The sequence below is a fragment of the Hippocampus bargibanti genome, linkage group LG17 (genome assembly GCF_051943395.1).
Source record: "Hippocampus bargibanti isolate YZ-2025 linkage group LG17, ASM5194339v1, whole genome shotgun sequence".
Lineage (NCBI taxonomy): Eukaryota > Metazoa > Chordata > Actinopteri > Syngnathiformes > Syngnathidae > Hippocampus > Hippocampus bargibanti.
In genome coordinates, this window is record NC_142750.1 from 15,439,387 (window position 1) to 15,461,951 (window position 22,565).

Below are 22,565 nucleotides of genomic sequence, written 5' to 3' on the forward strand. Positions count from 1 at the left end.
TGCTTTAAGAATGCTGATACAGAAGTACACAGAAGGTCAGAAGGAATTGTATTGTCTTTGTAGACCTGGAGAAAGTGTACGGCAGGGTGCCCAGAGAAGAGCTGTGGTATTGCATGAGGAAGTCTGGAGTGACAGAAAAGTATGTCCGAGCGGTGCAAGACATGTATCATGACTGTAAGACAGTTGTGAAGTGTGCTGTCCGTGTGACGGAGGAATTCAAGGTGGAGGTGGGACTCCCCTTCTTATTTGCTATGGTGATGGACAGGCTGACAGACAATGTTAGACAAGAATCTCCTTGGACCATGATGTTTGCAGATGACATTGTGATCTGTAGCGAGAACAGGGAACAGGTGGCGGAGAAACTAGCGCTGTGGAGATATGCCCTGGAAAGGAGAGGAATGAAGATCAGTCGCAGCAAGATGGAATACATGTTTGTGAATGAGAGAGATCCAAGTGCAAGAGTGATGCTACAGGGAGAAGAAATAAAGAAGGTGGAAGATTTTAAGTACTTGGGGTCAACTGTCCAGAGCAATGGAGAGTGTGGAAAAGAAGTGAAGAAGCGTGTCCAGGCAGGCTGGAGCGGCTGGAGAAAAATGTCTGGTGTGATGTGTGATTGGAGGGTTTCCGCTAGGATGAAAGGAAAAGTGTATAAAACAGCGGTGAGACCAGCCATGATGTTTGGACTGGAGACAGTGCCACTGAAGAAAAGACAGGAAGCAGAGCTGGAGGTAGCAGAGCTGAAGATGTTGAGGTTTTCTTTGGGAGTGACCAGGTTGGATAGGATCAGGAATTAGTACATTAGAGGGACAACTCATATTAGAGGCTTTGGAGAGAAAGTCAGAGAGGCCAGACTGAGATGGTTTGGACATGTCCAGAGGAGGGAGAGTGACTATATCGGGAGAAGGATGCTGAGCCTTGAACTGCCGGGCAGGAGACCGAAAGGAAGACCAAAGAGGAGGTTTTATGAATGTGGTCAAAGAGGACATGAATGTAGCTGGTGTGAGAGAACAGGATGCACAAAACCGGGATAGATGGAGGACATTGATTCACTGTGGCGACCCCTGAATGGAAAAGCCGAAAGGAAAAGAAGAAAATTTGAAAGACTTCACCATACTCAATAGTGACGTGCAGTCACGGGAGGACGGTTGAGCGTCACCATGAATTGCACAATCACTATGCTAACTGTGCTGGCTTGTTCTGCAGTGACACCGCATTGCTGTCCCTCTGCATATCGCTATTAGAGTGTTCAAAAGTTTTTCGTGTACGAACTAAATTTCTATAGTTTAGCTGGTGTATATAATGTAGAGTTACTGTACATTACAAAGTACTACAGTGTTTATTTTACTATCAAAACTGTGTGCATAGTTGAGGCACACAGTTCTCCTGCCTCATGACAGGGGGTGCTGGTGATTAGAGATTCTTCTTGCGACTCCTCGGCTGCAGAATAATAGAATTAGTGACAGCAAGCGACAGTAAACAGTTAGCAAGTTAAGTGCAACCATCCAGTCATTTTTTTCGTGTTGTTTGGCCTTATTTTCAGAATGGAGGATTACATATCTACATTGAAAGAATTTTCTAAACTGGACTTTCAATTGAAGCAGGAGATAATTATTAAGAGAAGACCAACACCGGATTGTATAGCTCACAAACGATGAGGGATGAATGTAAATCTCCTGGACAGCTTCTCAGCTTTTTGGTCAAGAAGGATCTCATTGAAATTATTCCTGAAGCGACAAAGTTGCTCCAGCTCACTGTTCCAGCTATTTACTACAGCATCAGTGGAGTGGTCATTTTCAGCACAAAAGACTGAAAACATACAGTCGGAACATGACTTATCAAGGACGACTTTCTTCACTGGCAGTGATCTCCATTGAGACAGAGAGACTTGGACTTCATTTATAAGTAAAGGTAACACGATAACGTTTTTTTTTAATTCTTTTTTTCTATGCTAGTTTGTATCCAGTATATAAAGAATGCTGACATGACATTTTAAACAAAACACATTAACTGTTGCCAATCAAATGGTGAATAAGCTACTCTGTGGAGTTCATATGTTTGTAAATCTGACGATGACGTCAGTGCCTTATCAGCCATGAACCTCACCGCACGTCACTGTTACTCAAACACACTTTACATGACTGCACTTAAAGACAAGCATACATTATTTACACTAAACACATTTAGATTAACTAAAAAGCAAAAATGCGTAAAAGTGATTAAAAGGTATTAAATGCATTGCGGAATGCGCGAGTTAAGAGATGATTGGAGGTCTGTACAGTTGAGGATGTGTAGTGGTAGGCGTTCCAGAAGGTGAGGTCGGCAACAGAGAAGCCCCCCCCCCCCCCCCCCCAGGTTTTGAGCTTGGTCATAGGGATGGCCAGGAGTTTTGTGTTTGAGGAGGTTGAGGGAAGAAGCATAATGGTGAAGAAGGTCAGAAAGGTAGGAGGGGGCCTTATTGTGAAGGGCTTCATAGGCGAGTAGGAGGAGTTTATACTGAATACGGAGGGGAACGAGGAGCCAGCTAAGGTTTTTAGGGATGGGGGTGATGTGATCATGAGTGCGGGTCTGGGTTAGTAGACGGGAGGCAGCTTACTGGATGTACTGTATGTAGTTTATTGAGGAATTTGCAGATTGTACTGTAGAGGATGCTTTTGCTGGAGTCAATGTGGGAGGTGATGAAGGCGTGGATAAAGGTTTGAGTGGCGCTGAAAGAAAGTGAAGGGCAGAGACGTAATTTTTTTTTAGGTGGAAGAATGCAGTGTTGGTGATTTGGGTGATATGTTGGTCAGAAGACAGGTTAATAATATCAAAAGGATGCCAGGGTTGTGACGGTGAGAGAACATGGTGCAGTTGTAGATAATGAGGTATAGTTGGAGGCTATTTGGGTGAGAGACTGAGGAACGATTATTAGCAGTTGAGATTTAGTGCAGTTAAAGGACAACCAACGTCACTTTTTTGTTCTGGAGGGGACAGTGGAAGGGAAGCGGAGAAGAGGAAGACAGAGGAAGTGCTGGATGGACAACATTAAGGAATGGACAGGCTGCAACTTCCTCACCCTGCTACGAACTGCTGAAGACCGAGAGCGCTGGAGGTCTCTGACTGCCCAGACGTCCATCATGTCACCCCTACGGCCTTCTAGGCCATGGGATGAGTGAGTGAACTAACATCAGAAAAACGTTTTATAGCATCAACAATACCCAAAACACGCAGTATGATATTTTTTTCAAATGCAAAACACCATTAAAAATGACTTTAAGTGTCCAAAATCTGCAAAAAAATTGAGCTGCGAATTGGGCATTTTCAGAAAGTCCCGCCCCCAGTTCATGACGTCACGCCACAACGTCTTGCATTTCTGGAGAATCAAAACAATGGCTTCTGATTCGGAGAATATGCTTTCTTGTTACACCTCCAGTTATATGATTCAAATAGTGGAGGAAAGCATACATGTTTGCAATCGATTAAATAATTTATTCCATGCCATTTTGAGGCAACATTGGGGAGAAACGGATTACCAGAAAAGAGGCACAAAATGGCGACCTCCTGTGGCCACCTCCGTTTCCACAGGCTGATAAATTCCTTATATGGAGCTTGGACACCCTGTTCTGGCAGCTTTTGGGTGCAACACAAGATTTTCAGACCAAACAGTACAGCAAAATACATTGACGCGATGGAAGGACTGCTGCAATGTGTCTTTTTCTCGGTCAGGGGCGTTCCTTCAGTGACGTCACGTACGGACTCGTCACCAACTCAAAAACAAGACTTGCTGAATATTCAGTGCGAGTCTTAAAACGTAAAATATAGCTATATGTGCTGGAATCTTTGTAAAACACGCTCAGTAGAAGTCATTTGAAGCCATTTTACAAATTATGGACACAACTTGTCCGGAGACGTCGGTTGTCCTTTAAGAGTGAGAAAGTCTGTTTGCATCAAGCATTTGATATCTGAAAGGCAGTTAGACAGAGCGGAGTGGATTATTGGGGTAAATGTGACCCATAGCGAGGGCGGCCCGATAGTCGAGTGGTTAGCACACTGGCTTCACAGTGCAGAGTTCGCAGGTTCGCGTCCCGGTCCGGCCTCCCTGTGTGGCGTTTGCATGTTCTCCCCAACCTAAAAAAAAAACATACCTCCGGTTTCCCCCCACACTCCAAAAAAACATGAATGGCAGGCAGATTGACCACTCCAAATTGTCCCTCAGTGTGAGTGTGAGAGTGACTGTTTTGAATTGGTTGCCGGCCAATCGCAGGGCACACAAAGTACGTCTTCTTATGCCCTGTGATTGGCTGGCAACCAATTCAGGGTTTCCCCGCCTGACGGTGCCCGAAGACAGCTGAGATAGGCTCCAGCACCCCCCCGACCCTAATGGGGTCCAAGAAAGGAGCGGGTCAACGTCACTCACCGATGACCGACCTGTCCGTTCAGAACGACCAACCCCACGCTCCTTCGTCCTCACTCTCCCTCATCGATTCCCCGACTCGACCGACCCCAGCCGAAGAACTCCGCGGTTAGAAGACCTTCCGGAATCGACTCGACGGCTGCGAGGAAAGTTTCCATCGACCGACTCAACCCGGCAGTTGTAGAGCACACGTTGCCGTGCTCCCGATCATCAACGTCGGCCAACCCCCCACTGACGCCCGCCATGCCCGGTGATCGACAGTTATCGTGCCTGGCCTCTCCGGGTAGCCGAACGACGTTTGTTTTTTATTGTTCTTCATTTTTCCTTCATCGCTTTCACCGACTTCGGATCCAGGAGGGGAGCCCTGTGGCGTCACCGGTGCACGCCGCGGCTTTGATCTCTTTCAAGCCCTTTGATATCTTTGATGTGCGTCTCAGCCTGACACATTTTCCACGCTTGAAAATTGTATGAAAGCGCAGCCGTGTCGCGGGACAGAATCATCATCATCATCATCTCGGACTCAGACCCAGACAGACACACAGACAGCATCGGACGGAGTTTCACAGCACGACTTGCTCAACTCCACGCTAAGATCAAGTTCTGGGATATATCTGCATGCACTTCCCTGGGAGATCTGACAACTACCATTCTACAAATAAAGAGACACATCAAACTCTTTAATTTCACCATTTTAACCTGCTTTAAAACCAGAACCTACACGTAAGACACAAAGATTATTCATCACATGGCTTTGGGATTTATCATGCATTTTTTTCTTAACATTGAAGGACTCATCGAGTGACTTGTTTAGATTTGTGCTATAAAGTAGTCAAACATATGAAACACCTTTAGTGTGAAACAATACCGTTATATCAGCTTGTGTTGTTAAAGCTACGGATGAGCTCTTGCACTAGATTTATATTTTGTGGTTGTGACTATTGCTAGTATCACGTTTATCATACAGCCCTATGACGACGGCACAAATGTTTTGAAGTCAACGTAAGGTATACTACGACATTTACGTATACTTTTAAGCGTCCTTTCATTTTGAAGTCATACCGGAAGTTCCCAAATACCATACGACTGACTCTTGATTTGAAATTTGATGTCAAAGTTGAGCCTTTTTGTGGTTCTGACCAAGTTACCGATGGTGAGAATTATTTTTTATTTAGAACTTGCGTTCTTTTAAGTCAACGTAACCTGCTGGTACACTCTCTCATAGACTGTCACATGTGTACAGTGTGAGTTTGCTAACGGTTTTCTACTTTTAGGCCTGCAGAAAACACAGTTAAGCTAACAAATCTAGCTACGATGCCTCGAGAAAAAATTCGTTTTCTTGTGTCATCTCGACACGGGTTGTCGATTTTCTGATACCATCGAAGCACCACACAGGCGAAGAGACTTTCAACTTCTCGCTCAGCTGTCAATGCTTCGAAACATTTGTATACATTATTGAACACCGTCATTTTAGCTCCAGCTTGATAGCTTGCGTGGCATGGCGGACAGCATTGGAGATGCGTCAAGTGGTGATACACATGGCCCTGGCGTTACCGGACAAGGCGGTGGATCTTCACCCTTACATACTTTGGCAAACTCTATGACGGGAGCACCCCTCGGCGCCAATTCGGGTTCGTCTTCTGAGAGCGACCAGAGTGGCCTCAGCCCCGATGGATCTCCAACCGACGGTCTCCCGGTTACTCATCCGGACTTTTGGAACGCATTTGTCTTATCTCAACCGGTCGTGTCCGTATCACCGAACATGCACACCCCTTCACCCGCTCAGGGTGTTGGGCAAGGTGTCGCAGGGGTGGCCGGAACGGGTCCCCTAACACAGGTCTACGCTGCTTCCTGGGACCCGACCCGTAGTACGGACTGGGACAATGAAAAGACGTCGCAGCCAGCTATTTTAAGGATAAAGAGGTAACTTTTCAACTTTACAACAATGAAACCTAAATGGGAAGCTTGTTTGAATTGAATTTCCAAATGTCACATTGTTGCGAAGTTTTAAATTACAAAAGAACAAAGAGTATAACCTTCCAAATGTTTTTGAAAACCTGTCTTGTTCCAGCAATGGTAATCATAATTGATTGTTTCCTTACAATTTTAAATATATGTGAATACTTTAGAAATCACACAAGACATTTCAGATGTCAGAACAAAGCATGTTGAATGAGTGATTAGAAACGTATTATTTTTGGTATCTTTAGGGACATTATGTCTATCTACAAAGAACCTCCACCAGGGATTTTTGTCGTCCCAGATCCTCAAGACATGACCAAGGTAAATGACCAACGATTCAGCAAGCCACATTTGCTTTGTGATTGTTGTATTAAGTTCATCCTGTTTACTTGATATCTAATTTGACACTGACGAAGGCGTAAGTAGACGCGAAATGTCAGGTATTTGAACACCGACAATACACTGTAAGATAAGAATCTGTTTTAAATTTTGAATTGCTTTGTGATTATTGCTACAGTTTATAAAATCCATCAATGAAGAAAAATAAACAAAATAGTACAATATTAGGTACCTTTAGGGCAAGGGTGCCCATTACATTGATTTTGATCAACCAGTAGATCGTGAACTGGTCCCCAGTGGATTGGGAGGGTCTAGTGGAAAAAAACAAACCATTGTTTCTTTGCACATGATCGTACAGACCTCCCCAACTTCAGAACATTCGAGTTACAAAAAAACAGTGCATACGAACATTTTTGTCGGTATGTCGAAAAATGTTTGGACATAGATGCTGAAAGTTAGATTTTGTATTCCACGCCTTTTTTCGGCCAAGCTTGCTTGCGATTTGCTGCGTACTATGCTTCACGCACACGCAGGCACACAGAAACATTGGAAGTTTATCGGGCTGGAGGTTTACGCGATGGACAACAAGCCTGACCAATCAGCGATTGCTATGCTGAAGTGTTGCCAACAAGTTCAGGCCCTGAGCTTCCAAGCTCGCTTACGATTGGCTGTGTAGAGTATGTGGGCGGGGAGGAAATCCCTCTTCCCAGTTGACGCTGCAGGAGGACGCAATGCATAATTAAAAGTAATGGCTGCTGGCACGTAATTCAGTAATTACGTGCCAGCAGCTTCAGTAATTGCTTACTGGAGACCGAAGGATATATCTCGTACATCCATCTATTTTCTGTATCGCTTATTCCTTATTGGGCCGCGGGGGGTGCTGGAGCCTATCCCAGCCGTTTTTGGGCACTAGGCGGCACACCCTAAATTAGTTGCCAGACATTCGCAGGGCACACAAAGACAAACAATAGTAACTCTCACACTCACACCTAGTGACATTTTGGAGTGTTCAATCTGCCTGCCATGCATGTTTTTGGAATGTGGGAGGAAACCGGAGGACCCGGAGAAAACCCACACTGCCCGGGGAGAACATTCCAACTCCACACAGGGAGGCTGGAGCGGGACGCGAACCGCCAACCTCTGCACTGTGAAGCCAGTGTGCGAACCGCTCGACTACGTACAACGGGCCGCCCCGTTGTACTACAGTCGGTGTGAATTCATTTGATGAATGTTACATTGTCTCTGTTTTATACTTCCCCGTTCAGTGTTTGACTCAAACATACATTCCCTACAAAATATAGCGCTGAAGCGATTTACAAACAAATTCACCTTACGAACAACCACTCGGAACGTATCTTGTTGGTCGTAATTTGTTGTTTGTGTTCATGCACACTGCACCCTAATCGTTCTGCCAGACTCACTTTCACAAAAAGTGTTTCAAAAATAAAACAAAGCAGGTCATCTCTAACCTATGCAGGCGAGTGACAGCGCCACTGTAAATTGTTTGCGTTCAGCAGTTTGCAGCTGTGGCGAGTGATGAGAGTTGTTGCGCTAATCTTTTATCATTATCATTATTCTCCTCAAGGGTTTGTTAATTTCAATTCCCAAAGGGGACGGGAAAAGAATGAGAATCCTTTGGGCCAAGAGAAGCATTTTAAAACGATATGCATGAACTGCGATGGTTAACAGGCTGCATTGATATGTTGCATGCCTCAGCGTTGCATCAATTATGCATCTATGTTCACGTGTGTGCGTGTGTGTGTGCTCTTTTCAGTAAAATAGTAAAAAAGAATGTCCCTTAGTCTCTTGACTGGTTGGCCATCTCTGAACTAAAGGTATGTCCTTGTCCGAGGTCATTTAACGTCTTCTGGGCATTAAATGACCGCCCTCAAAAACGTAAATCAACGATGACTTCAATGACACCCAGAAATGCAAACATAATGTGTCAAACAGAAAATCGAGAGGAAATTGCTAAATAAATTCTATGCTGAATTTTATAGAGCTGTGGGGTGTGAACAGACAAAGGAACTATCTACACAAATAACTCAAGAGACAGTCCAGTCCCCTCCAAAAGATAACGGATGTACAACAGAGGATGAAAGCAACACATTTTACCCGTATGTAATCAACTCTTCTCATGCGTAGGGAGTGAGTCTGCCCCTGTAGCGAAGTGAGCGAATTTAACTCTGTTGCGTTCACATGACTCATTTTATATCTGTGTTCCTCCGCAAACTAGCATTTACCCTAGGGTAAATTTTTAAGCCACCTCCCTGAGCACGGTTAAATTTGCTCCCATTTAGGCCGTTTTCACGGGCTACAACAGTGTGATTTTCCAAAAGTGACTCGTTCCCCCAAAGCGCATCATATATAATTATATTAACCTGCACTCAATATAAGTCTATGTCAATACTAGTCCTGTCTTGAAGTTCATGCATGACCATTGACCAACTATTTTAGGACAACTTTCTTTTTAGTGGACTATTTCGATTACCATTCATATTTTACTTGCCTGATTTTTACTTTATGCTTGTCTGTGACTGTAAAGTGTCCTTGAGAGTTTTGAAAGGCGCTTAAAATGTAATGTATTATTATTTCAGCGCAATGACAAAGGTTTGACATGGCTAAGATATCAAAGTCAAGGAACTTGAAAGGTTGGACTGAATCAACTGGTGATTTATTTGAGCAAAGTTACTTAATTGTCTCCTTCCTTGTGAGTATGTTGGTTTGGTTGCTTCTTCATTAGTTTAACAGCGTCTTTGTTGGTTTTAATGCCTGTTTGGCGTTTTGAGGCACACAATGCCGTTGTCTGGGTTAGCATTCTGCTGTATTTTTTTTTTACTGAACATTTTATCAAAGCGTGTTGTGATATTGAGTGTGAGCGTGGGTGGTTGTTGATCTGTGTGTGACCTGCGATTGGCTGGCAACAATGGCTAACAACTATGGCTAAATTAAGCAATTTGATTGACTGGTAGATATTCTTCCTACTCATACATTGCTTCTTAGTGTTAGGACTGCTGAGTTAGAGGATAGTTGGTTGGTTAGTTTGTTTGGAAGAATACCTTTGAGACAGGAAGAGGAGTTTGTTTTTGGCCTTTGCCAAATTTGAAGGGGGCACCACCCCTACCCTGCTTTTGCAGTTTCTCAGGCAGGCAGTTGCGGGTCTTCTTGGTTTGACCCAACTGGCTCACTGATTACTGTATGTAGGTGTACTCTGCTCTCGGGTAACACTCCTTTTGTTGTTTTATTTGTTTCATTCACATGTGATCGCATGTGCACCTACATTCAGACACTTTGCACACTCTTCAGATATTTACAGACTCATGTTACACCCACCTTTTTATTGTTAAAAGTGAGCGTATTATTTTCAGTGAAGTATTTAGTTTGTTTTGGTTGTCTGTGTCCCTTTATTCTTGGCAGAAACTTAGAGCTGGACTGTAAATGCAGATGGGTGTAAACATCTGTTTTACAAATGACTTACTTGCTAGTAAACATGTGCTGTATCGAGTCGGAATTGTTTATTTGACAGTTTTCACATTTTTGAAAGCAACAGGTTGATTAAAAACAAGTATACATGTAATTTAAAACAAGCGCTCCTGCTTCAGAGACTGTTGGTCAAATGAATAACCCACGATTTATGTGAAGACAGAAACCGCAGACCGCACACAGCCCTGCTATTGCGATTGAACGTATTGACGTTGTCAGTTTGGATTGGTGAAAGGAATCTGTGAAAATGAAATAAATTAAATCTGGATTTTATCTGAATGGCTTAAGGTATGAAATGTTTTCATTACATTCGGAATTGGAATACTACGTTCCAGGTCAACACGGTATATTTGAATGCAATTATAAGCTCCCAGAGGTGCTGTTTGGAGGCATCCAGCTTCTTGCCCTGTGGAACTTCTCTTTAAGAATGTTGCACACGTTTTTGACTTTGTCAACATTAATGAAAGGAAAAATCAACCTTTAGCATGACTGTTGAGCTTTGGTGTCCAAAAGACACCAGCAGCTTGAAGTACCTGCTTATTGCCTCATCAGTGTTCTTTTGTGTGTGGTTTTTTTTGTTGTTGTTTGTGTGCATTTTTTTGCATTTCCCTCACAGGAAAAATAACACACAATTGCAAAAGCCCTTTAAAAAAATAAAAAATGCTAATGTATTTTTTACCTGTGATGATATGTATTGTAAACCTACTTGGAATGCAGTGTATGAAGTGCATTCTCTTTTCTTTCTAAGATCCATGCACTAATCACAGGGCCATATGGTACACCATATGAGTGCGGTTTCTTCCTCTTCCTGTTTCGATGCCCTCCGGACTACCCGATCCACCCGCCACGGGTCAAGCTCATCACTACTGGTCAAAACACTGTCCGGTTCAATCCCAATTTTTACCGCAATGGCAAAGTCTGCCTCAGCATCCTTGGGTGAGTTCCAAGTTACTGATATAAATATTTGATATGCATTGAATTTTCATCATAAAATCGACTATAACTTAACTGCATTCAATATCTACTCATAACTTGATGACAATAAGAAATGTTTACAATATTTTTCATACTATAAATGAGACCTTTTTTTCATAGTTGGCTGGTCCTGTGAATAAAACAACGTTGAGCTCAAACTCTACCACAGGTGTAAATGAGTCATGATTGGATTCTTAATTTTCATTTTGATCTATGGAAATGTTTTTTTATTCATCTATCCATAAAATTGTGTGCGATATATAGACACCCTTATGTTTGAACCAGTTCTTGAGTATGGCCTATCCGTGATGAGCACAAAAGTCCACTTGGGTTCAGATCATTGTCATCTTGATTTCTGCTTTTTTTGTTGCATATTTACCAAATGCAAAAGTTTAATTTAATCGAACCCGTGTTAAAATCACACAATGACAACCCAAGGGAATAAATGTCATGCAGTTTCGAGATGAGAATTTCTAAATCAAACCTATCTGGCTCTTTGTGAAAAAAGTTGTTAAATGTTGTTAACTGTGACTAACGGTAGTTTGAAGCTAAGTTCAATTTTACACGCCACCCCAAAACCCAATTACCGCCACTTTTGGTCAATCAATAAATCACATAAATATCAAATTGAAGTAGGCTACAAGATGTCTAGAAATTCAAGTCATGCCATGAACCAAAGAAATTCAAGAAGAAATTGGAAAAACATTTTGAAACCCAACACTTGAGAAAGGTTAAAACAGGAAAATGGGAGCAGTAGCAAACATCCCCAAGATTGGTCCCTCAGCGAAAATTCCAAGAGTGTGATGATGATTTATGAAGGAGGAACATCAAACAACATTTTAAGAACTTCAGAGCTCCGTAGTGACGCTCAAGGTCAAGATTTGATGTCTCTACTGGCTAAGACCGGCCAAACCAGTCAAAAGACTAGCTAAACATGGCATCCGTCAAAGAGTTTCCAGGCAAAAACCACTAAGCACTATTGTCCAAACAGAACACACTCTCCTCAAATTTTCCAAAAGACATCGTGATGACCCTCAAGACTCTTCTTCTTTTCCTTTCGGCTTTTCCCTTCAAGGGGTCGCCACAGCGAATCAGTGTCCTCCATCTTCAGAGGTTTGATTCACATGTTTGTTTTGGCCAAGCTGATGCCCTTCCTGACACAACCCTCTGTATTTAACCGGGCTTGGGATCGGCACAAGAAGACACTGGATTGTGTCCCCCTGTGGCTACAGAACAAGCAACTCCTTGAACTTAATAAAGATGAAGATGCTCAGAAACTTGGTGACCCTCAAGACTGATGAGTCAAAAAATGTACCTTTGTGGAAATGTGCAGCCTGTTATATCGCTGTACAAGTTTGACAGCATTTGATAAAAAGAAAAAAAATACAATGATGCGTGTTCGTCTGTGTAAGCTCTCAGTCGTACAGGAGTGGTCCATCGATGAGAAGGTTTCTTCAGCCGTCATCTGTACAAAAGTGAAGGTTTCGGACGTTTCGCCTCCTATCCAAGAGGCTTCGTCAGCGAACTAAAGTCTGACTGGTCGTATCGGCCCTATTTATATATCCCTAATGTCCAGCCGTGGCGGCGCCGGACACAGCTATGATAGGTCCCTACTCTCAGGTTGGGGGGAGCAGAGGACCCCTCCCTGTGGCCCCACTGATTGTTCCTACATTCCTGACTAACGACTGGCCCATTTCCCCCACTCCCACCGGTATCACCTCATCAGCATTACGAATGTTGCCTAACTTGTTTTGCCTAAGCAGGCTATTATCTGAACTCCAAATTGAACCTCACCCCACCAGACCGGTTTAATGAAGGATTTTGTTGTTTTATTATAAGAATCGCTTCTTTTACCTCCCTTTCAAACCATCTATGTTCTTTCGCTAAGATTTTAACCTCATTGTCGTCAAATGAGTGGTTGCTAGCTTTTAGGTGCAATGAGGAGTGGGGCAAATAGGCAGAGACCCCTGGTCTCCAACCTCAGTTCACTAGGGCTCGTGCCCTGCCTATTTTCAAGCTTTCCCAGGAGCTACACACCTAATTCAAATAATCAGGATCGTTCTAATGCTCCTTCATAGCTGCTTGATGATATGATCACCTGAATCATGTGTGTTGCAGCCGAGAGAGCTGGAAAACAAGCAGGACAGTAGCTCCCCAGGCTCCAGCATTGGGATTTGCCTGCTCGGCTGTCATATTATGTATTTATTATTTTTTTTTTTGTTCTTTTGACTTCAAGACGGCGCCGCGAGAGTGGCTGCCTTTCCAGCAGCTCATGTATTTTGTTTTTCTACTTTCATTCCTTTCATCACTTTCCTGCTGTGTAATTTAAGTTTATCCACTGCGAGACTTATAAAGGCAAATCCAATCCAATCAATTCTCGCAAATGCTTGATTTCATTCTTTCATACAAAGGGAGGCACAACCAATTGAGCAATTACTTTTTCCCAAAGGGACAGGTAGTTTTTTCATGCCTTAAACATAAATTGCCATTTAGAAACTTCATTTTGTATTTCCGGCAGTCAAGTTGTTCAATGATTAGCGGGTCGACCTCAAAATGCAGAGTTAATCGTGTTCAATTCAACCTCCAGCCTCCCTATGCTGAGTTTGTATGTTCTCCCTGGCCTGCATGGGTTTTTTTCCGGGTCCTTCGGTTTCCTCCCACATTCCAAAACCAAACATGGCAGGCTGATTAAATACTGTAAAATTGGCCGTTAGTATGAGTGTGAGAGTGGATGGTTGTTTGTCTATGTGCCATGCGATTGGCTGGCAACCAATTCAGGGTGTCCCCGGCCTGGTGCCCAAAGAAAGCTGGGATAGGCTCCAGCACTCCCGCCAACCTAGTGAGGATAAAGTTGTCCGGAAGATGAATGAATAAATGAATGTTAAAATGCCAAGAAAGACACACTCTCAATCTTTATTACATCTCTGTGCATTATTGTACAGAACATGGACAGGACCAGCATGGAGTCCGGCTCAAAGCATCTCCTCTGTCCTCCTTTCAATCCAGTCATTGATGACGGAGAAACCGTATCACAATGAACCTGGATTTGAACAGGTACACCCTCATCTTTTGTCACAAACTTTATGCTGTTGCTGCTGCTTTTTTTCTTCCTCCTCACAGATTCTTGAATCACTATTTGAAAACTGATGTCTTGGTGAAATTTTCTTCAAAAGCAATTTAAAATGTAAAACACACCATCTATCTGCATTTATTTCTGTTTTTTTGCAACACCATAAATGGCGTACCAAAGCTGTGTTCTTTTGTGGCACAATGTTAATGGATATTAGCTGATCAGATGGATAGTTGCTGGTTAAATTACTATTTGTGATATGGACATTGCCGTCCCAAAAATATCGGAGAGGCAATGTCTTTTTTACTTATTTAATTATTTGTTTTATTCTTAAAAATACTAGTAACTAATTACTGGTATTTTTACTTTGTATACTGAACAACGCTTAGATTTAAAACCAAGAGATGAGTACGAAGATGAGTTCAAAATAACGCTGTCTTGATATTTACATAAAGATACAGTAAAGATGGTATTTACTTAGATATGTGAATCAGCTCAATAAAATATCTGAAAGATACAGTAAAGTCTCGTTATATCGATATCGGATATATCGATAGTCCCGGTTATATCGATACTATTTCTATGCACGCGCGGAGAAAATTACATGCAAACAGGGTCGGATATATCGATAGTCCCGGTTATATCGATATTTTTTCGGACTCCCTTGAATATCGATATAACGAGACTTTATTGTATATGAAACAACTCAATAAAATATCTGAAAGGCAGTATCTGGTATTTTTACAGGTAACAAAAATGATTATGTTCTGGTGCTTTTCCCCCCAAATTTGTCTTCTGCAAGCCATTTATTTTATGGTGTTTTAATTTGCTATTGATCTGGTTTACTGAAGTTTCTGATTTTAATTTGACGTGTCTGTGATTTTCAGGAACGACATCCCGGGGACAGTAAGAACTATAACGAGTGTATCCGTCATGAAACAATGAGGGTAGCTGTGTGTCACATGTTGGAGGGCAAAGTTAACTGCCCTGAAGCGTTATGGCAAGACTATTTACTTTTCCATCTGTTGAATGCCTCTTTCTAATCGTTTCCTCACCTTTTCCTCTGACCTCTGTGTGTGCCTTTGCAGGAGTGTAATGGAGAAGTCCTTCCTCGAATTCTATGATTTCTATGATGGGGTTTGCAAAGACAGGCTGCATCTTCAGGGACAAAACATGAAGGTGACTACAGCTATTTCTACAATGTGTTCATTCAGTTTTATTTTAATTTGATGGGAAAAATTGCTTGCGTTCACAAAGCAAGTCTTGGAGTGAAACTCATGAACCCATTCAAGAACACAGGTTAAGACCGTGGATATATTTTGTTATCAGACTACAGGATTCATGAGGGTAAAGAGGGGCGAGTTTGAGTTGATATGATATTAAACTGTTTTGGTATTATATTTTTTGGTATATACACAGGCAGCTTTAAATATTTGGAGTGGTGTCAATTCCTCTGTGGTGTTATTTTTACTGAACATGAATCTGTCTCTGTTTAGTATTGAATACCTGAACAAACCTAAATGATTTTGTAATGAATCATGCTAGGTTATGGCCAGAATCTATGATAAAGAAGAATCTTGGTGGAATCCAACCTACACTGGAAAAAAACCTGAATTACTATGCAAACCAAACTCTATGTAACATGAGTGGTTTGGGCCAGCACGGCCGGTATCGGGGATTTGGAACTCTATATTCTCTATGCGCCCCCTGCAGAACTCCCTGGGGGACCTGGTTAAAGGTATTGAGGACCCTGGCATGGTTGTAATCCTGGCCCACTGTTGCACGGCTGGGAGGAAATCCACAATACTCTTGAATCTCAGATTCGACTTGCTGGTTGACTCCTGAATAGTGTTGAGTTCTCTTGACGTTTTGAGCACCCCTCAATAGCCTATACCAGGTAGGCTGAGGAGTTCGATCTCACTGTAGTCTAACCCCACGCCTACCTTTTAAAAAGAGGTGCCACCACCCTGGCCTACCAATCTGGAAGCACTTCCCTGTTGACGAGGCGATGTTGCAGAGGTGTCTCAACCAGGACAGCGTCACAGCATCCAGAGCCTTGAGGAACTTTGGGCAGACTTCATCCACCCCCCGTGGCTTTTACACTGAGGGGTATTTTAATCACCTTACAGACCCCAGATCAGGCGTGAGCAATCCCAGTCCGGGAGGGCCACTATCCTGCAGGTTTTCCATACAGACCAGATTCTAATGATAGGATAATCCGCAAGCTCTGTGGAAGCCTGATATTGAACCTGTACATTGGAATCAGGTGTGTTACAACCGTGAGAGTTGGAAAACATGCAGAATAGTGGCCGTTGAGGACTGAGATTGCCCACTCCCGCCCCAGATTATGCCTACTCCAAGGATGGTGTGTTAGTGAAGGTGAGGAGGTCTTTGAAAAATTCTGCCCACTGACTCACAATGTCCTTAGTCAGGGTCAGCAGCCCCCCATGTCTACAGTAGACATTGTTAATGATGCACTGTTTCCCCCTCATGAGATCTTGGTTGGTTGAGCAGAATTTCTTTGAAGCTTCGGTCACTTCAAGGAACTCCCCGATGCCCAACGGTTGCCTCGTTGACCACAGAAGCCGCGGTCCACCTGGTACATCTGTGAGCTCCTTCAGGGATCCCTAAAAAGGCCTGATATGACTACTACAGCTTGATGGCATGTTTTACTGCTGGTATGCACCAGCGGCTTTGGGGGTTACCATCACAATGGGCACAGACCACCTGTAAAAATGTGGACTGTCGTTTTTAAGTACTGAGTTTCTGTAGACATTTTATGAATACTAAAATATTGATGAAAAGGTAAAGACTACCGATCAAAATGAAGCAGAGCTGAATCAACATTTCAATGTCAATTTGAATTCCTTCCCTTGCTCAGCCCCAATGAGAACTCAACAACATAGCCCCCTGATATCGACCAAAAAAAGATTGAGTCTTGCAAAGGATACTAGCCTTTGTTAATTGCCACTTTCAACTTGTTTGTGCGTGAAAACCTGTTTCCCAAAACTTAAGCCCAAATACTGAAGAAACTTACAAACATTTGTGAGCAAGCTAACTTATGTATGACAGAATGTTAACATTGCATACTTGCTATCAGTTTTAAAAACAAGTGTCCATTAATCACCTTAAGCTTGTGACAGCCCAAATTGCTCTTGTCTGGAGCAAACAATTATGATATAACCATGTTTTATTTTATATTTATTTTTTTCCCCAAGCTACAGCAAAATGCGAAGTTGGTCACATCTACTGGGATGCAAATTCACTTCTTTCAAGCCTTTTCATAATGTACGTATATGTTGCGTAGTTTTGCAAGTGCTTTGACCAGAACAGCAAGATTTTCCTGACAAGCTTCTGTCACAAGACCAAATGTGTCTTGTAGATTGATCCAGTCATTAAAAAACAACTAGTTTGAATTAGTTGGATTATACAACTAAAGAAGTTTTGTTCCCGATTGAAAAATCCAGATGGACTTTCTAATGGGTTTCATTGCTTCTACGGGCGTTGATGGCAGAGGATGGTTAAACAGAAAGTTGGTTTAATCTTGTCGGCTAAGGAGGAAGCGTGGAGAGAGACAGAAGAAGAACTGGGAGAGCATTTATATATGGCGCACAGAGCGTGACGCGATAGGATGTGACGTAATGTAGATGCGACATCATGTAAGGGAAGGCAGGATATGACGTATCAGGAAGTCCAAAATGTAAACAAAGATTAGAAAGCGATATTTAAAGGTGTTCGTATAGCGAATTACCCCAACACTTTCCACTACAATCTCTTTTACAGGACCCATTTGGAGAAAAGCGTGGTCGTTTTGACTATCAGCGCCTGCAGGCTCGACTCAGCACCATCCATCAACGAATACGAGAGAAACGTGTGATGGGTGTTCCCAAAGACAACGACTCTGACTCTGAAACTAGCTCCTCTGAAACGGACCCTGACAGCCAGGGTAGCATCCAGCCATGACTACGTTCGACAGATTGAGAAGGGGACTTTTTTGTTTGCTTCAAGAAGCAAATATGTTTCATGAAATATTTCATATTCTATGTTTCTTGAGAGAAAAACAATCAATGGTGTTGTTCTCCAGAACGTGACTATGCTGCAGCAAGAGAACTCAACACTATTCAGGAATCTAAATCCAAAACACTGGAAGATTTACAACGTAGCTGTGGAATTAGGCTTCTTTTGTAGCTAACCAGCTGTTGTTTGAATTCATGTTTGGACTGGAAGAGGTTGTGCAGATATATAGTGTGTTGTGAGATGAAACATTCTCTTATACTGTACTTGTAAAAAAAAATGAAAATAACTTAAAAACATGAATTGAAAAAAGCGGGCTGTCATTTGATGATGCCCTCCCTGCTGACGGAAATGGAGGCTACTTGATACTTTGCAATCATTAGATTTGGGTATTACATGACAGGTTTATAGTGAGTAGGGGTTGATTTGGCTCTCAAATGTTTCCAATTGTTGGCATGAAACTCCAAAGTTCTGTAAACTTCAAAACACACTGCAAATGTTTTGATTGATGGAATTCCTGTTTGCTGCATAATTATATTTAACTGGAATGATGAATAAATACATGCATATATTGATATTTCAAATGGTATTCAAAACATGACTGGATAAAACATGAGTTGGATCATTGCAATGTCTGAGCAGTGAGTGTTGTCCTTGAAGTGACCTCCACCCCGTCATCACCCCATTTGTAACCCTCAAAATTTCGTTCCAGCTCAGATCTTGTCCTGTGTCTTCCATAGGTATGTTGGGATTTTGTAGCTGGCGGTAAAATCACGAGAATGCCATTTGTCCTTTGTTGGTGTCTTTCAGTCAAGCTCAATGTATTTATAACGCAATGATCCGTGGGATTAAATGTTTAAACATTTTGGTTTTGCCCATTTGAGTACCCCCCCCTCCCCCACCACACCTAACACATTTTTCTAAAGGATCAACATTGTTTTCTAATTGAACAACTAATGGAAAACATTTTACCTGTGAATATTTTAGACTTCTAAGTCAGTGTTTTTCAAGCTTTTCGATCCAGGGCACATTTCTATCTTTGGGAAAAAAATCCTGCAGCACAACACTACATTAAAATGTGGAAAGAGCTTATTTAACTATTGAGTACATTATTGTTACTATAAGTGGTGTTTTTACATTGAAAAAGTAAAGTATAAGTGCAATATTATAAAACATTTAAGAGGAATCAAATCAACATCAATCCAATATTTGGTGCATTCATTTAAATGGAAAGTTAAATATAGTCAATTAGAATTTTTTTCTCAGGGTCACTTTTTTTTTCATTTTTGTTCCAGTCTTTTCCGTTCTCCCATAATATTGTACCAATCCCTTTTCCCATCTTGAAGTCTAACGTATAATTCCAACACCATTCAATTTTTTCTACTGAACGACTTACGTATTTGAGGTTTAGTCTTTCCATTGGAATTTTCCAATGGAAAAAATGTGCAATGGTAATTTTCCACTTACAACTTTAGCTTTGCTCTATGTTTTGCAGAGCAGGCTTTTCTTACCCAGTTTCATTGCTTGTTCTTCTATTTGCACAGACAGCCTGTCCAATTCGAAAGCAGGTTCTCATCTCGTTTTCTGTACTGCTTATTCCTCATTAGGGTCGCGGGGGTTCGGGGGTTGCTGGAGCCTATCTCAGCTGTCTTCGGGCACGAGGCGGGGGACACCCTGAATTGGTTGCCAGCCAATCGCAGGGCACACAAAGACGTACAACAGTCACTCTCACACTCACACCGAGGGACAATTTGGAGTGGTCACGCGGGTCCGGGGAGAACATGCAAACTCCACACAGGGAGGCCGGACCGGGACGCGAACCGGCGACCTCTGCACTGTGAAGCCGGTGTGCTAACCACTCGACTACCGGGCCGCCCCGAAAGCAGGTTGACTCCCCAAATCAAAATAAGAATTGTAGTTCATTCTTATTTTGGTTTGGGGCTTGGACCTCACCCTGGCCGGTAGTCGAGTGGTTAGCACGCCGACATCAAAGTGTTCAGGTCGCGGGTTCAATCCCTGCATTGGACTCCCTGTGTATCTTCTCCCCCGGCTTGCGTGGGGTTTCTCTGCGTCCTGTGAGGTTTCCTCCCTCATTCCAAAAAACACTCCAAATTGTTTTGTCTCGAATTTACTAATTTACGTTCCTCCATTTATTTATCTAAAATCTAGTTGAAGACCATTTTCAAATCCAAATGACTATAGGACTGTATCCCGTTCATAATTGTGTTCAACTCAATTCACTTAAATTCTTACTAAATAAAATGGCTAGAGAAGTATAAGCCATATGATGGTATGTTGTGTTAATATCCTGTGATTGTAAAGTGTCCTTGAGAGTTTTGAAAGTGCTTATAAATTACATGTATTATTATTAGTAGTAGTATTATTAAGTGAACAGAATGTTCATGATGAGTTCTATTTTTTCTCGAAGGTGGTAATATGTTGAAGTGTTGCAACAGACACCCAGTGTGTACAGTCATCTAAACTGATGAATCAGGATTTTGGTAATACAGTACTTAACCAGGGGTCTCAAAGTCCGGTCCTCGAGGGCTGTTGTCCTACATGTTGCAACCAAGTCTCCCTGTTGCAACGCACCTGAGGTGTGTTGCAACAGGGAGACTTGGAAAACATGTTGGACTATGGCCTTCGAAGACCGGAGTTTGAGACCACTGACTTAAACCCATCAATGACTTGAATACAGTTTTGACCAGGAAATACAACAATCGACAAACAGTTTCTCTTTGTTGCATGGACAAAGGCATCTTTAAATCAAAATAGTCACAGCAGCTACATGTGGACAAACCAACCAATAAAAAATACGTTTTTTTTTCCCAAAAAACTAATCATATATATATATATATATATATATATATATATATATATATATATATATATATATATATATATATATATATATATATATATATATATATAAAAGCTTAATTTGGAAAACAAAATGTTCAATTTAAAATAATGCACCAATTTAATAACTACATGGACGTAAATTATGAAATCTGTGATCGTTTCGTTATGTATCCAAGTGATACATTTGCCATAATGTTTATTTATAGGTATTTGCATATGTCGTCTGAGAAGACTTCTCAGTCCCAGAATCACCCTCACGCCCCACCCTTCCTTTAATCCCATGGTGCACCTGTCTACTTTTGCAAGTGGTCATAAACTGTTCCTTCACGGCAGGTTTTCAAACAGCTCCGTTCTTGTTGGAGGTAAAACTGCATCGATCGACTGCTGCGTTTCAGGTATAGGCCTAACTGAGTTTTCTGCCACTTTACATATACATATACATGTAGTTGATCATTTTGGTCAGGAATCCAACCTCGTTTCTGTTTTCATTCGCAGGTGACACGAAGTGCCAATTTACTAATTTACTAGTTGTAGAAAGTTTGAATTACGCGCGCGCGCTGAATAACTCAAGCGATTTTGAAGACTTTTGTACGAGCAGTTTTCGGTGTTTCCATCGACAGTCTCACCATCAGTTTTATTCATTCTTTTCACTAAGCAATCTAATGGCACAATCACGGTTGCACGATTGCAACATTTTTGTAACCATGAATGTATATTTGTAAATAAATTCCCAATTTCCAGCTCTCATTGCAATTACGGTGTTTAAACGCTGACTCTTTCAAATAGGCCACCCGTTCACCTAAATTGGCCCTCTGACACGTTGTCATCAAATTATTGCTGAAAAAATGTTCCTTGAATTTTTTTTCTTTGTGTTCTACTCTCATTAAGACTGAGGAAGTTTCGGACAGCTATTTGGGAACCGGTCTGTGACGACCATTCATTGAATTTCTGAGGTGACGTGCACACGAAACCAGATATGAAGAATGTGGCATTTTTAATTGAAGTTACGGCGTCAATACTTCTCTAAGCATCTGTGGCATGTTGTTAATTGCACTGAAAAGAAAATTTAAAATGTACCTTTGAGAACTTTAATTTTTTAATATTTAAAAATGTGTTTATCTGAATATTTCGATAGCTAGACAACTAATAGCTCCTATCAGAACTATTTGAATCATATTCATAACTGGATGTGTAACAAGAAAGCATATTATCCGAATCTGAGGCCATTGTTTTTATTCTCCAGCAATGCAAGACGTCTTGGCGTGACGTCACGAACTGGGGGCGGGACTTACTGAAAATGCCCAATTCGCAGCTCATTTTTTTGCAGATTTTGGGCACTTTGAGTCATTTTTATTGGTGTTTTGCATTTGAATAAAAATATCATACTGCGTGTTTTGGGTATTTTAGATGCTATAAAACGTTTTTCTGATGTCAGTTAAAAATCAAAAAGTGACGTCGGTTGCCCTTTAA

The 22,565-nt window shown here is 41.8% G+C and overlaps 2 protein-coding genes across 5 annotated transcripts in view; both read left to right on the plus strand.

Annotated features, from left to right (window-relative positions):
* The first annotated feature begins 5,337 nt into the window (after window positions 1-5,337).
* On the plus strand, window positions 5,338-19,098 carry ube2z (ubiquitin-conjugating enzyme E2Z). Its single transcript, XM_089019011.1, has 7 exons — window positions 5,338-6,313; window positions 6,601-6,673; window positions 10,923-11,110; window positions 14,092-14,203; window positions 15,107-15,219; window positions 15,308-15,398; window positions 18,003-19,098. The coding sequence occupies exons 1-7, from the start codon at window positions 5,889-5,891 to the stop codon at window positions 18,180-18,182; spliced, it is 1,182 nt and encodes a 393-aa protein (XP_088875137.1). The 5' UTR covers window positions 5,338-5,888; the 3' UTR covers window positions 18,183-19,098.
* A 2,307-nt stretch (window positions 19,099-21,405) lies between these two features.
* LOC148885967 (oxysterol-binding protein-related protein 7-like) overlaps window positions 21,406-22,565 on the plus strand; it is a 46,165-nt gene continuing 45,005 nt past the window's right edge. For 3 of the 4 annotated variants that reach the window (XM_089018551.1, XM_089018552.1, XM_089018554.1), the window contains exon 1: window positions 21,406-21,490. The gene's annotated coding sequence lies outside the window, so the exon portion shown is untranslated. The remainder of the gene's footprint in view (window positions 21,491-22,565) is intronic. The other variant, XM_089018553.1, reaches the window with a different exon arrangement.